Below are 16,076 nucleotides of genomic sequence, written 5' to 3'. Positions count from 1 at the left end.
GCTAAAAGACAGTCATCAAATATGCTAATAAAACAGCAACGTCTGAATCTGAAACTGCAAGACAATTTCTGCATTCATCACAACATCCAAGTGTCACTGAGACAGATCAAATATCTGCAAATACATCCATGACAAAAGTAAGAATTTGCAACTCCTTAAGGCACCCGTATAAGAAGAGGAAGATAAGAAGAGGAAGTGAAAGATACCATCACTAACCTGAAAAACAATATGGATGGATTTATGGTTCGTTTTTTAAAACTCTACTCTGCAACAATGACAACACAATACACCGCAATGATAAAGCATTCACTGCAACTGAAACGCCTTCTGGATACATAATTAGGGTCAAACGTATCAGTAATTCTAGGCCCAAATAACAACCCACATATAACACAATCTTACTGATGAATTGCATAACTAAATCAAGATGCAAACAGGATGCTAAAAGTTAAAACAATTCCAAGATGCTTACTTTAAGACTAAACAGGTTTTTCTAAAAATAATATTAATAATCCGGCTTGACATTTGAAAAGTACATAAGGTTCTTAGCCTGGGTCAACAGTGTGATGCAGCAGCAAAACAAACTCATGATATTCTGGGCTGCATCAACAGATGAAGAGAAGTAATTGTGCTGCTCTACTCTGCTTTGGTCAGACCACCTGGAGTCCAGTGTCAAGTTCTGGACAGTTGGGTATGGAGAAGAGGAGACTGAGAGGAGATATGACGCCCATCTTCAAATATCTCAAGGGCTGTCACATGGAGAATGGAGCAAGCTTGTTTTCTCCTGCTCTGGAGGGTAGTGTTGCAAAAATCAATGTTGGGGCTGAAAGAAAACTCATGCAGCAAATGAGGAAAACAAAGGGTTTTATTTTGCAAGCCAGCCAAACAGGCACAGAGGAATATACATAATTGTTATCTCTTAAGGCACTACATTGGGGAACGAGAGTGGCGATGTGGTCTACACCACAGAGCCTAGGGCTTGCTGATAGGAAGGTTGGTGGTTCGAAGCTCCCGCTACTCGGTCCCAACTCCTGCCCACCTAGCAGTTCGGAAGCATGTCAGTGCAAGTAGATAAATAGGTACCGCTCTGGTGGGAAGGTAAATGGCGTTTCCGTGCACTGCTCTGGTTTGCCAGAAGCAGCTTACTCATGCTGTCCACATGTCCCGGAAGCTGTCTAATGCTGGCTCCCTCGGCCTATAGAGCGAGATGAGCGCCACAACCCCAGAGTTGTCTGCAACTGGACCTAACGGTCAGGGGTCCCTTTACCCTTAAAGCACTACATATTCATAGACTGACCCAATCACAAGTTACAGAGCCCTACTATTAGAAAAGTTTCTACTACTTGTTGTTGTTGTTTAGTCGTTTAGTCGTGTCGGCCTCTTTGTGACCCCCTGGACCAGAGCACGCCAGGCACTCCTATCTTCCACTGCCTCCCGCAGTTTGGTCAAACTCATGCTGGTAGCTTCGAGAACACTGTCCCACCATCTCGTCCTCTGTCGTCCCCTTCTCCTTGTGCCCTCCATCTTTCCCAACATCAGGGTCTTTTCCAGGGAGTCTTCTCTTCTCATGAGGTGGCCAAAGTATTGGATCCTCGGCTTCATGATCTGTCCTTCCAGTGAGCACTCAGGGCTGATTTCCTTCAGAATGGAGAGGTTGCATCTTCTTGCAGTCCATGGGACTCTCAAGAGTCTCCTCCAGCACCATATGCTCTTTCCCTATTTCATGTTCATTGAGCAAGTGCAGAAAGAACTCTCTCTAAGCAGCACCTTTCTGCACGTGATCTCCTTGCATTCCTATCTCTATATGGCTATGCCTGAGGGAACAGGGCCCCCAAGATAGAGCAATAAGAACAAAGTACATAGTACAATATGTACAAAGTACAAAATAGTACAAAGAACATAGTACAATAAGAACAAAGGCAGCTCTTAGAGTGTGGGGACTGGAAATCATCCCTTTCTTATGCAGACACTTTGGCATGTGGTTTCACAAGATAAAGCAGCTTTGGTACAATAGGCCTGGAAGTCTTTTTTGGCTTGGAGGTCCCTATATGCATCAGCAGGACTCGAACCCATGGCTTCAAGATACAAGAAAGAACACTGGGAAAAGCTTTCTGGCAGCAAGAGCCATTCGACAGTGGATGGTCTGGACTCTCCTTCCTTGGAGGTTTCTCAGCAGAGGTTGGGTGGCCCTCTGTCATGGATTCCTGCATTGCAAGGGGTTGGACTAGATGCAATGGGGTCCCTTCCGACTCAATAGTTCTATGATTTTTATGGTTCCGTGATTCTAAGGATGAATGGGCCAAGTTCATTCTGATGTTTAGTTGGAAACTCCTTCCTTGTCGTTTGTCTCCATTCTGGATTCTGGGAGGACTCTAGGGCGGCCCTTTCCCTCTTGGGAAATAACTCCGTGGTGTGCAGGAATGCAATGGGGAGGGTGGGTGGGTGCTCTTACTGGTGAAGGAGCTGCCCTGAGCACACATGAGGGGGAGACGGCCGGGGCCTTTGGCGCAGTTGCCCCCTCCCCTCCTCAAACCCCTCTCTCCTTCTGCTAAATGGCTGCTGCAGGCAGGAGCAGCGCCTTCCCAAAGGACCCCGACAGATGTCCGTGCCCCACATCCGTTTCCCGCAAACCCTTCTTTGTCAAGGAAAAGCAGACAGAGGGAAATCAAACCCATTGTTTTCCATGTGCTTGTTAAAAGGTAAAGGTACCCCTGCTTGTACGGGCCAGTCTTGCCAGACTCTAGGGTTGTGCGCCCATCTCACTTAAGAGGCCGGGAGCCAGCGCTGTCCGCAAACACTTCCGGGTCACGTGGCCAGCGTGACAAGCTGCATCTGGCGAGCCAGCGCAGCACACGGAACGCTGTTTACCTTCCCGCTGGTAAGCGGTCCCTATTTATCTACTTGCACCCGGGGGTGCTTTCGAACTGCTAAGTTGGCAGGCGCTGGGACCGAACGACAGGAGCGCACCCCAGCCACGGGGATTCGAACCGCCGACCTTTCGATCGGCAAGCCCTAGGCACTGAGGCTTTAACCCACAGCGCCACCCGCGTCCCTATGTGCTTGTTAGGCAAAGACTAAATCTCACACTGGAGGGGGGAGGTGGAGTTCATCCTGTCCTAACAAGGAGAAGCAGGACTAAGATGTGGAGATCTGCTCCAGAGATCCAGACCGTGGGGAGCCCCAAGAAATGAATAAATGGACTATAATTTGATCTTTTTTTTTTCGCTTTTTAGTTTTTTAATTGAAGTGTTATGATTGGATATTTAATTGGATGTTTTTTATTGCAAAAAGAATAAAAATGATTTAAAATGTGAATGGGCAGGACCAATTACCCAGGCAGCAAGCTCAGCCCAGAGAAACAATTCCTGGTACTTCCCCTGTCAAATCCCGGCCCTGGAGTACTTAAAGAATGCAAATGTGAAGTCATAAATATGTATATGTAACATGTCCCTAAGATCAGCCTCTGGACCTTAATTGGACATGTCATGCTATTTATTTATTTTTTAAAAAAGAAGCAGGGGGAATCTGGGAAATTACGGGTTGATTACCTTAACATGTGTTTCAGAGCATTATTAAAGATAGAATGAACAAGCCTATAGAAGAACAAGCTTGGTGGAGCAAAACCAGCATGGCTTCTCCAAAGGGAAGTCCTTCCAGATGAACCAGTTTCCCCGGAGACCAGCAGGCCATCCCATTTACACACTGCTATACATTCACAGCAGCCCAGTAACCTCTCCTTTGTCTCCCCAGTAACGTGATGGCGGAGACCAAGGTTCATGGGAAACTCATATCATTTTTATTGGGTGAGCCTAGGGTTTCAGGCCACTGCACAGTCTTCTGCTCCCAAGGAAGCCAGAGAGAAGTTGGCTGTGGTGCCTGTTCAAGGTGAGGAGTCTCACGGAGGGGCTCATCCACTCTGCAGTCCAGGTTACCCTAGGACAGAAGAGAAAGCATCAGAAGAGCCTGGCAGCAGGATCAGACCATCTAGCATAGCATGCTGTTCTCAAAGCAGTCAGATGTCCGCAAGAACCTCTGGATAGGCTGTCTCTGGAGGCCCCAGAAGAACATAAGAGCTCCTAGATCAGGCCAGTGGCCCATCTAGGCCAGCATCTTCTCCTCAGAGTAGCCAAACCAGATGCCCATTTTGGGGAGCCCAGGAGCAGGACCTGAGCACAACAGCAGCCCCTTCCCCACTTGTGGTCTCCAGCAGCTGGTCTCTAGATACATGCTGTCTCTATATAAAGATCTTTTAGAAAGGAAAACACCCCGATGGGTTTCGCCAATGGAGGCAAAGGCCCAGAAAAAGTCAAACATGGAAAGCAAGTGGTTGAGATATTCAGATTTGTTATTGGAAGATAAAGAAGGATTTAAATTAAGACCATTTGGCCAAATTAAAGACATAATAAATTGGTTACATTACCGCCAGATTAATGAATTGTATAAAATAGATAAGAAAAATGGTTTTGCTTTGGAAAAAACTAAATTGGAAATGGAGTTGTTGGACTCTAAAGTTAAATATTTGTCTGAAATGTATAATTTACTGTTGGAGTGGCATACAAAGGCAAGTTAAATCTGTGATGATAGACTGGGCAAGAGATGTGGGACATAATATAATGTTTGAAGATTGGGAAAGGTTGTGGAGGGGTCAAGTTCACTGCATGTACGGTGTTAAAGGAAAATATAATGAAAATGATGTATAGATGGTGCTTAACTCCTGTAAAATTGGCAAAGATTTACCACAACATTGATCACTTATGTTGGAAAGCTAAAGAAAAGGAGGATTTAAATATGTGAAATTATATAACAACATGTTTAAAGTTAAGATGAAAAGAGATAAAGATGTTAAGAGGATTAAGTAAATTTTATGAGATATTATCTTGGAAAACCATTACAATGATATACAATGAAATTCAGTCAAGGGAATTTGAGGAAGTCATTTAACAATGATACTAAGATTGGACCAAGTTCATTCATGATTTATGTTTGTTTGTTTGCTTGTTTGTTTGCTTGTTTAAAAATTTGGAAAAATTATTAAAAATTTGGGGTGGGGGGATAGAGACATGCTGTCTCCAGCAGTGGAAACAGAGCATTGCCCTTGTGACTAGAAGCCCCTGATAGCTTGAATTTGTCTAACCCTCTTCCAAAGCCATCCCAGTTGGTGGCCATCATTACTTCATCTGGGAAGGAATGCCGTAGTTTAACAATGCAGGTCACTCATCCCAGATGAATGTTGGTTGCTAACCAGCCATGGAAACCAACAACACAAAATCATTGTGCTGTATTGTGCAGTGGATTATAGCCAAGCGATTGTGGACACAGAAACGCTTTATCCGCACTCTAATTAGCCGTGCTTCCCGGGCCACCTGGTGCTCATCGTCACCGTTAGCTCGTCTCCCCAGCTTTCATTTAAAGAATTTAAATAAAACAACAAGCCGCTGGCCCTTGCGGAACCATAGGAGAGCGGGCAAAGTGTGCAGCTGCTATACCATCTAACTCTTGGTGCCCCGTGAAGCATCTCCAAGGGCTCCGCAAAGAGACTGGAAATAAAAATAAATAAAGATGTGCCTTTGGCATCAGGGAGGCAACTGTGCTCCATAAAAAATTTCTCTCCTGAGAAGTGCTCCACGACTCAAAACCTTTGGGAACCGCTGATCTAATCATTTGGTGGAGAATAATCACTTCCGCCTTCCATCCTCCTTACCCAACGAGAGGAGTTGCCTCTCCCTTCTAACACATCAAGCTCCTTCCCTAACTCCCTTCCTGCCACAGCTCTTCTGGGGGCCTTGCTGTGAGTGACGGGCTTGGCACCCGCTGGCTTCTCTTACCTCGAATGGCTGTCATGCATTGGTGGCCACAGCCATTGCTGCAACACTTCTGCTCAGGTGAGCAAGAGGCATCACTCTGACAGTATTCCGCGCAGACCCCACCTCCAGTGGGCCGGGGACACCGTCCAGGATGCACTGGAAGAGAAAAAGGTGACTCCCATACTGGGATGCTCTACTGGGGATTTGGTTTTCAACGGGTAGCAAGCAGTGGAATGAAAAAGGAAACTCCACACAGCACTTTGAAAGGATGCTGTATCTTGATATAGAATAAAAAGGCAAGGTTGTCATCACGCAGCACTTTGCTCGGCTGCCAACAGGTAATGCTGTGAACTACAGTGTGATAACTTCTGAGAGCTGCTGGGCCATGACAGCAGTGCTGGCAAGCGAGATGGGAGGGCGTGGAGGAAAGAGATGCAGCTGGGCCAACAGCGCAGGCAGGACCTGCCGGAATGCTTCTAAGGATAGGGCAGTGGGGCCTAAGGGAAGTATGGGTGGTCTAGTGAGCTCTAGACAGGTAATGGCGAGGTGTCACGGTGCAAGGTGTAAGGTTTGGTGAAATATCAGGGGAGGGCAGTTGGATAAGAGGATGGGTGGGGGCAAGTTGGTAAGTGAAGTGAACAGGGGTACAACCCCTGGGCCATCATCAATGGGCTGGGAATGAGAATTTGGACTTTGGAAGATTAAAATATAAAGGTATGGAATACTGTATGCGTGATCGAGCTAATAAATGTTTTAAAGAGAGCAGACAAGGGATAATCTTTGTGGAGAAATGGAATGTTTCTATAATTTATTGGTGTAATAAGGTACGATATAATTGTAGAGTTAGAGGGGACTCCAAAGGTCATCTAATCCAAAAATGAGCAATGCAGGAACCGCAAGAAGATTGAGTGGTATGGGGGTGGGGGCCTCGACACAAGTGGTTGTGGACAGAAATACAAGCCTGGCCTGCATTTTGCTCAGGGGGCTCTGTTCCCCGGTGGGCTGGATTCTATCCTGATTCTAACCATGCCCACTGGGGCCTGTCTTCTCCTGTAACCCTGGCTCTCATTTAAAACAGGAGTGGGGGGCCTCCCCATTTTTCCTGCGCGGCCATCTTGGCCAAGTCGCGCCCACCTGCCCTGCCCTTGATGCCATATCTAACGGGAGGTGCAGAGCAGGTGAAAGCAGACGTTTCCCAGCTGGTAGCCGTGGACATGCTGCATGATTGACACGAGGCCCCAATCTGCCTGATGTCACTATGACAGTGGGATGATTGAGTGGGCGGCTTGTTCCACCCACATGTCACCGTTGGCCCTTGGGATCATGGAGAGAGAAATACCTGGCCCACATGGCCAAAGGGTTCTCAGACCTTTCTTTGAAAAGGAACTTTCTAGACCATGGAGAACCCGTGATAGGAGGCCAAATACGCCGCTGCTATAGCAGCCAATCATTTGGTGAGAAACAAACCTCCCGCCTTCCACCACCCATGGCCAATGAGAGGAGTCCCTGCTCCCTTCCAACAGGCCAAGCTCCTGGGTCTGAGTGTCTTCCTGCTACTGCTCTCCTGGAGAGAACCATGGGCTTGGCACCTGCTGGCTTCTCTCACCTTGAACGACTCTTTTGCATGCAGATCCACAGCCTGTACCACAACACTTGCTCCCAGGGCCGCAAGACTCATCACTCTGACAGCTGATTGCACATGTGCCAGGGCCTTTAATCGGAGGACACTGTCCAGGACGCACTGCAGGAGAGAAAGATGACTCCCACACCACAATGCTGTGGAAGTTTTCTTTTCCACAAGCAATGAAGCCCATGAGCTGAGAGTCCATCTGCCGGAATACAGATCTCAGGCCAGAACAAGCACAAGCCTCTGTGAGAATCCAGGGCAGCCCCACTCAGCCCCCCAGCCCAAGACCTCATGGGGGTTCAGTAACTAGAGAAGGAGATCCCCTGACAGTCATGTCCAGTCGCGAACGACTCTGGAGTTGCAGTGCTTATCTCGCTCTATAGGCCAAGGGAGCCGGCGTACAGCTTCCAGGTCATGTGCCCAGCATGACTAAGCCACTTATGGCGAAACCAGAGCAGTGCACGGAAATGCCATTTACCTTCCCGCTGGAGTGGTACCTATTTATCTGCTTGCACTTTGACGTGCTTTCGAACTGCTAGGTTGGCAGGAGCAGGGACTGAGCAACGGGAGCGCACCCTGTCGCGGGGATTCGAACCGCTGACCTTTTGATAAGCAAGCCCAAGGCTCAGTGTTTTAGACCACAGAGCCACCCGCATTCCCCGGTTCAGTATCTACTGGAAGGCTAATGCTGTGAGCCCTTCCACCTTCTGCTCAACCAGCTCCTATGGGAAGATGAAACCATCTATCACAAAGACACCAACACAGTCCTCAGTGGCCAGCCTAAGAGATGTGCTGGCACCCCTAAAATGTCAAACAGCTCTGACCACCAAAAAGTTCTCCCTAATGTTGAGTCAGAATCTCCTTTCTGGCCATTTGAATCCATTGCTTCAGGTCCCCACCTCTGGAGCAGCATCAAACAAACTTGCTGCATCTTCTACGAGACAGCCCTTTGGATATCTGAAGATGGCTATCAGGTCAACTGTGGGGCTTCTCTTCCCCAGGCTAAAGATACTCAGGGGCTGGAAACCAAGCCTTGTGAGAAACAGTTGAGGGAGCTGGGTAGGCTTCGCCTGGAGAAGAGAAGACTGAGGGGTGACATGTGGAGCAAATATCTGGAGGGCCGTCACATGGAAGTTGAAGGAAGCTGGTTTACTGCTGCTGCTGCTCCAGATTCAAATGACAAGAAAGGGGATTCTCACTCCTTACGGGGTCCTGGCTGCGGGATCACATTCACCCGGTGCTATACCAGCTGCACTGGCTCCCGGTGGAGTACAGGGTCAGGTTTAAGGTGCTGGTTTTAACCTTTAAAGCCCTATACGGCCTAGGACCCTCGTACCTACGGGACCGCCTCTCCTGGTATGTCTCACGGAGGACCTTACGGTCTTCAAACAAAAGTATCTTGCAGATCCTGGGCCACAGGGAAGTTAGGCTGGCCTCAACCGGAGCCAGGGCTTTTTCAGCTGTGGCCCCGATCTGGTGGAACGCTCTGTCCCAAGAGACTAGGGCCATGCGGGACTTGACATCTTTCCGCAGGGCCTGCAAGACAGAGCTGTTCCACAAGGGTTTTGGCCAAGGCACAGCCTGACCCTCCTCTCTCTGTAATCCTCATAGAATTCTAGCCCAATGGTTGCCATGAATTTTAGAATGAATTGATTTTAGAATGTATTTCAATTAATTGATTGCGATTTTATGTAAACTGTGTTACTTTTATTGCTGTTAGCCACTCTGAGCCCGGCTTCGGCTGGAGAGGGTGGGATATAAATAAATTATTATTATTATTATTATTATTATTATTATTATTATTATTATTATTAGGAAGAGCTTTCTGATGGTAAGAGTTATTCAACAATGGAACAGACTTCCCCAGAAGGTGGTGGACTCTAAGAAGGGTGGAGAGAGGTTGGAGCAGGTTCACAGGAAGGCTGTGAAGATGGTCAACACCACCAGAGGAGAAGGAAGCCTGGCTGGCCTGGGATTCTGCCCTTACCTTGTTGTCCAGCTGCAGACGGCAGCTCAACACAGATGGTGAGGAGGCCCATGAGGAAGAAGACGAGGAAGAGCCTGGCTTTCATGGTGCTGTTCCTGAGGCAACTGGCAGAAGAGTCTGGGTGCTGTGGCTGATCTGGGCCAAGATTTAAACCCTTGGTGAGAGAGAGAGGTGAGCACAGCCCTTGGTTGGGCAAGAGGAAACTTCAGCAACAAAGGGACAGTTGGCTTTCATCACCGGGATGGCATAACACAAAGAGTTACACTTGTGCAACAGAACTGCTTCCCCCTATGTGTGCACCCCACGCCCTCCCCAAATTTGCCCAGAGGTGTGCAGGATGCAATCCTCAGAGTAGGAGCAAGTGAGCATCTCCTCCGGCAAGGATAAAGAGTTTTTTCCTAAACCCCGATGTTAAGGTAATAAACCTGCAAGGAAAAATGAGTCACTTCTCCTTCATTGCACCCAAAGGCTCCTTGCTGAGCAGGGACTCTGTCCCTTTGTAGGTGAGCAGCCTCCAAAGTAGGTTTCAACAGCTCTCCCTCTCTTTTAAATCAGAACCAGTGAAGGCGGCGAAGGTCCTGTGAGTGTCTGGAGGTGGTTGGAGGATGGATGGCAGCTAACAGACTGAGGTTGAATCCTGAGAAGAGAGAAGCACTGCTTCTGGGGGACAGGAAGCGGGCAGGTGTGGGGGACTCCTGGTCCTGAATGGGGCAACTGTCCCCCTAGAAAGACCAGGAACACAGCCTGGGAGTCATTCTGGACTTACAGCTGTCCATGGAGGTGCAGGTCAATTCTGTGTCCAGGGTAGCTGTTTTTCAGCTCCACCTGGTACGCAGGCTGAGACCCTACCTGACCATTGGACTATCTGGCCAGAGTGGTGCATGCTCTGGTTATCTCCCGCTTGGACTACTGCAATGCGCTCTATGTGGGACTACCTTTGAAGGTGACCCGGAAACTACAACTAATCCAGAATGTGGCAGCTAGACTGGTGACTGGGAGTGGCTGCCGGGACCACATAACACCGGTCTTAAAAGACCTTCATTGGCTCCCAGTATGTTTCCGAACACAATTCAAAGTGTTGGTGCTGACCTTTAAAGCCCTAAACAGCCTCAAAGGCCCAGTATAACTGAAGGAGCATCTCCACCCCCATCATTCAGCCCAGACACTGAGGTCCAGCTCTGAGGGCCTTCTGACGGTTCCCTCACTTTGAGAAGCCAAGCTACAGGGAACCAGGCAGAGGGCCTTCTCGGTGGTGGTGCCTGCCCTGTGGAACGTCCTCCCACCAGATGTTAAAGAGAAGAACAACTACCAGACTTTTAGAAGACATCTGAAGGCAGCCCTGTTTAGGGAAGCTTTTAATATTTAACAGACCACTGTATTTTAAAATTTTGTTGCAAGCCGCCCAGCGTGCCTGGGGAAACCCAGCCAGATGGGTGGGGTATAAATAAATTGTTGTTGTTGTTATCAACATGTTTCTTTTAAATGCCTAACTGGGGGGGGGGGGGAGGGTAGACTGCAAAACAAGCCCAGCCCCTTAGATGGGCTTTGTCACCCATGCAGATGCTGCCCCCAATCCCCTGTCCCTGACCTCCAGAGGACCAGGAGTCATACAGGAATTCATGGGGTCTGGACTGGTGGTGGTGGATCAGGAACTAGACCTTGCTTTGATGAAGATACTGACCCAATGTGCGGCAGCTGTTGTAGGACCAGAATAATAGCCACGTATTCAAATAGCAAATAAAGCATTTTCTGATTAAATACAGGGGAAATCAAGGAGGGACGCAAGACTATGGGGACACAGAACCGCAAGATTAATACATAATCGTGGTGATAGCGACATAAGCAGAAGTTGAGCTTAGCACACAGAGAATGCTTGAGCAAGATTTTTAAATGCAAAGTTGACACACAGAGACTTTTCGGTAAGGGCACTTGGATGAATGTCTAAATAAGTAGCCTACACAATGTACTGTGTTAGAAGAGCAAATTTCTTCAGCTACTCTCTTCCTCTCTGGTTCTATCTTTTAGAAATCTGCCAGGCAGGACCCAGACAACATGAGGGAGGGGCAGCGTTGGGTGGGCTGCAGGTGTCCCACCCCTATGGCCAAGATTACAGGCACAATGTATGTGAAGAGGTTTGGATGTTCTAGGTGCCACACCCCACCCTCAGCCAATCAGCACACGGCACGCCCCATGATGTCACCCTCCCTCACCCCTCCCTCCCTGCAGTCATAATAATAATAATAATAATAATAATAATAATAATAATAATAGTAATAATCTTTTATTTATATTCCGCCCTCCCCGGCCAAAGCCAGGCTCAGGGTGGCTAACATCAAATATATAACGTTGGTATAAAATCAAACAATCATTAAATGACCTCCTAAAAACACGTCAGCATCAAATTAAAATCTAATTAGATGGCTTTCTGCAGGATTAGGGTTGGGAACAGTAAATGTTCATCAGGCCCAGCTGTTTCGGCTGATCTTATATGGGCCTGTGAGAATGCCGGGAGGCCTTTTTCATACTAGTTCTTATACAAAAAGAAAATACCAACGGCTTTAGCTGGAAAATCTGGAACGATGCACTAATTCAGCTAGACAATGATGGTTTGACTCTGCCAACAAACCATCCAGATTATTGCCAATTTAGCTAAAAGACATTCATCAAATATAAAACAGCAACGTCTGAATGTGAAACTGCAAGACAATTTCTGCATTCATCACAACATCCAAGTGTCACTGAGACAGATCAAATATCTGCAAATACTTCCATGACAAAAGTAAGAATTTGCAACTCCTTAAGGCACCCGTATAAGAAGAGGAAGATACAAAGAGGAAGCGAAAGATACCATCACCAACCTGAAAAACAATATGGATGGATTTATGGTTCGTTTTTTAAAACTCTACTCTGCAACAACGACAGCACAATACACCACAATAATAAACCATTCACTGCAACTGAAAAGCCTTCTGGATACATAATTAGGGTCAACTGTATCGGTAATTCTAGGCCCAAATAATAACCCACATAAAACACAATCTGACTGATGAATTGCATAACTAAATCAAGATGCAAACAGGATGCTAGAAGTTAAAATAAAACAATTCCAAGATGCTTACTCACTAAACAGGTTTTTCTAAAAATGATATTAATAATCCAGCTTGACATTAGAAAAGTACGTAAGGTTCTAACCTGGGTCAACAGTGTGATGCAGCAGCAAAACAAACTCATGATATTCTGGGCTGCATCAACAGATGAAGAGAAGTAATTGTGCTACTCTACTCTGCTTTGGTCAGACCACCTGGAGTCCAGTGTCGAGTTCTGGACAGTTGGGTATGGAGAAGAGGAGACTGAGAGGAGATATGACGCCCATCTTCAAATATCTCAAGGGCTGTCACATGGAGAATGGAGCAAGCTTGTTTGGGGCTGAAAGAAAACTCATGCAGCATATGAGGAAAACAAAGGGTTTTATTTTGCTAGCCGGCCCAACAGGCACAGAGGAATAAATTCCAAATTCTGGCCCCTTGCATCGGGCGGGACTTCTTAATATACATAATTGTTACATCATAAGCCACTACATTGGGGAACACAGGTGGCGCTGTGGTCTACAGCCTGAAGCACGGGGCGCCCTCCGGAGGTCTTCGCGCAGGTGTCCGTAAGCCTTGCGAGCCTAGCGGGAGTTGCCACCGGGCTCGCAACGCTTGCGGATAGCAGCCTGTTCTGCGGACTGGAGGGGGGGAAATATTTTTTTATTATTCATTCCCCCCAAAAAAAACTAGGTGCACCCTATGGGCCAGTGTGCCCTATAGGGCGAAATATACGGTACATAGCTCCGTCGTGGTATCAACTTCCTTGGGGTTGATTTGGTCTCAACTATAGACATTCCAATTCCATATTTTACTTCCCTGTTCGCAAGACATGTCAAAGAGCTTCCAGGAGAGGCGCTGGATTAACACCCCGGTGCTAACTCAAAGCAGACATGGCAAAACATTCTGGCTGACCATTTGCACCACTTTCAAGCTCAGACAGGAGATGCGCAATGCAGCCTAGGAGGGAGGCAGGAGAGTCACAAAATGCAGGGAATCATTCATGGATGCATTCTCTCCGAAGGTTAAATGCAATTGATACTGGGACAGTTAGGACTGTCTGGAGCTCATCCTACACTCAAATAGGACCCTCGTAGAGACACACGCCCAATTGGCATGTTCTCTCCCTCCTGCTCGTTCGTTCAGGAGCTTCGTTAGCTTTCTTCAGCCCGAACATCACAGCGACCGATGCCAACAGACACTGAGGAGCACACGGCTGCCTGTGCCCCAGCGGAGCAGTTTTACTGAACCCGGACTCAGTTACAGTGCTCCCCGCCCCCCAGCTATATGGCGCTCTGATGCTCTTCCTGCTCATGTACAAGCCAGATAAGCATCGAGGCTCCCTCTGCTGGGGGCCAGGATGCCTTCTGAGGCATCAGAGCTGGTCAGCTGGGGGGCAGGAGGTCTCTTCCACCCACCAGCTAAGCTGTTCAGCAAAGCCTTGATGCTCCTCGGCTTGAGCTGGCCAGGAATCTCAGAAGAAGCAGCCGAGATAACTTCTGGAACTGTAGAGTTGGAAGGGGCCGCAAGGATCATGGAGTCCAACCCCTTGCAGCCCAAGAATATTTTGCCAAACAAGGGTCACATGCTCTACCGGCTGAGCTATCCCCATCTCTCTGCTGATATGTCATGAGGTTGAAAAGAAAAGAAAGTATCACCCAGCTAAATCTTCAGAAGGTGAGCTGTTGTGCTGATCATAGTGGAAATTTGCTTAGCTATTTCCCCGGTCGGACTTTCAAGATGAGACATGAATCCGAATCTCCTAAGGCAAAGTTCACTGAAAACCCTGCCCACAAGCAGTGGGAGAGTCCTCTCAACTTGACAGGGGTTGAAAGACGCTAGAAGTGCTTTTTGGTTTAAAAGTAGAGAGCAAGGGGAAGGAATCCCCGAGGCAGAACAGAGCAAGACTATGTCTTCCCCTTATCAGGACACTAGATGTCTGTTGGTGCAGCTTAGAATAGCATTCCCTTTCTCCCTGCTGCAAGATGATGCGATCAGAGAACGGGGCCCAAATGAATTTCAATAGGGACCAATGCCAGGTTCTGCACTTAGGCAGGAAGAAACAGATGCACGAATATAAGAAGGGGGACACCTGGCTTGCAAGCAGTACGTGTGAAAAGGATGCAGTGGTCTTGGTGGACCACAAGCTCAGCATGAGTCCACAGTGTGACGCAGCAGCAAAAAAAGCCAATGCTATTCTAGGCTACATCAACAGAAGTAGAGTGTCCAGATCAAGGGAAGCAATTTGTTGTTGTTTAGTCATTTAGTTGTGTCCGCCTCTTCGTGATCCCCCTGGACCAGAGCACGCCAGGCCCTCCTGTCTTCCACTGCTCCCGCAGTTTGGTCAAACTCATGCTGGTAGCTTCGAGAACACTGTCCCACCATGTCGTCCTCTGTCGTCCCCTTCTCCTTATGCCCTCCATCCTTCCCAACACCAGGGTCTTTTCCAGGTAGTCTTCTCATGAGGTGGCCAACGTCTTGGAGCCTCAGCTTCAGGATCTGTCCTTCCAGTGAGCACTCAGGGCTGATTTCCTACAGAATGGAGAGGTTTGATCTTCTTGCAGTCCATGGGACTCTCAAGAGTCTCATCCAGCATCAGAATTCAAAAGCATCAATTCTTCGGTGTTCAGCCTTCTGATCGCCCCTTCATGGATCACTGCCTTGCCGTGGCGAAGGGGCTAAACTCCTGGAGATCTCAAACACAATGTATGGGCTCTCACTTGTGGGCTCTCACTTGTGGGGTGCCTCAGGGTTCTGTCCTCTCCCCTGTGCTTTTCAACATATACATGCAGCCGCTGGGAGAGATCATCAGGGGGTTAGGGTTTGGTGTCCATCAATATGCAGATGATACCCAGCTCTACCTCTCTTTCAAATGAGAACCAGTGAAGGTGGTGAATGTCCTGTGTGCATGTCTGGAGGCAGTTGGAGGATGGAAAGTGGCTAATGGATTGAGGTTGAATCCTGACAAGACAGAAGCCTGACAAAGGGGACAGGAGGTGGGCAGGTGTGGAGGACTCTCTGTTCCTGAATGGGGTCACTGTGCGCCGCCTGGGAGTCATTCTGGACTCACAGCTGTCCATGGAGGGGCAGGTCAATTCTGTGCCCAGGTTCCATATGGTACGCAGGTTGAGACCCTACCTGCCCGCTGTCTGTCTCGTCAGAGTGGTGCATGCTCTGGTTATCTCCCGCTTGGACTACTGCAATGCGCTCTATGTGGGGCTGCCTTTGAAAGTGACCCGGAAGCTACAACTAATCCAGAATGTGGCAGCTAGACTGGTGACTGGGAGCGGCCGCCGAGACCACATAACACCAGTCTTGAAAGACCTACATTGGCTCCCAGGACATTTCCGAGCACAATTCAAAGTGTTGGTGCTGACCTTTAAAGCCCTAAACGGACTCGGTCCAGTATATCTGAAGGAGCGTCTAAACCCCCATCGTTCTACTTGGACACTGAGGTCCAGCTCCAACGGCCTTCTACAGTTCCATCACTTCGAGAAGCCAAGATACAGGGAACCAGGCAGAGGGCCTTCTCGGTAGTGGCACCTGGCCTGTGGAACGCCCTCCCACCAGAT

General features: G+C 48.2%; 1 protein-coding gene across 1 annotated transcript in view; it reads right to left on the bottom strand.

Moving 5' to 3' along the window:
- Window positions 1-3,773: 3,773 nt before the first annotated feature.
- Window positions 3,774-16,076, bottom strand: part of LOC310680732 (uncharacterized protein) — a 100,263-nt gene continuing 87,960 nt past the window's right edge. The window contains exons 2-5 of the mRNA XM_083447753.1: window positions 9,419-9,553; window positions 7,411-7,545; window positions 5,826-5,960; window positions 3,774-3,933 (exon numbers count right to left, since the gene is read on the bottom strand). Of these exons, the coding sequence (XP_083303879.1) occupies window positions 3,929-3,933; window positions 5,826-5,960; window positions 7,411-7,545; window positions 9,419-9,553 (410 nt within the window). The 3' untranslated portion in view covers window positions 3,774-3,928. The remainder of the gene's footprint in view (window positions 3,934-5,825; window positions 5,961-7,410; window positions 7,546-9,418; window positions 9,554-16,076) is intronic.

This window comes from Podarcis tiliguerta (assembly GCF_965153285.1).
Source record: "Podarcis tiliguerta genome assembly, chromosome: 6".
Lineage (NCBI taxonomy): Eukaryota > Metazoa > Chordata > Lepidosauria > Squamata > Lacertidae > Podarcis > Podarcis tiliguerta.
The sequence above is the reverse complement of the archived record's forward strand: the minus strand, read 5'-3'. Positions and strand labels throughout refer to the sequence as shown.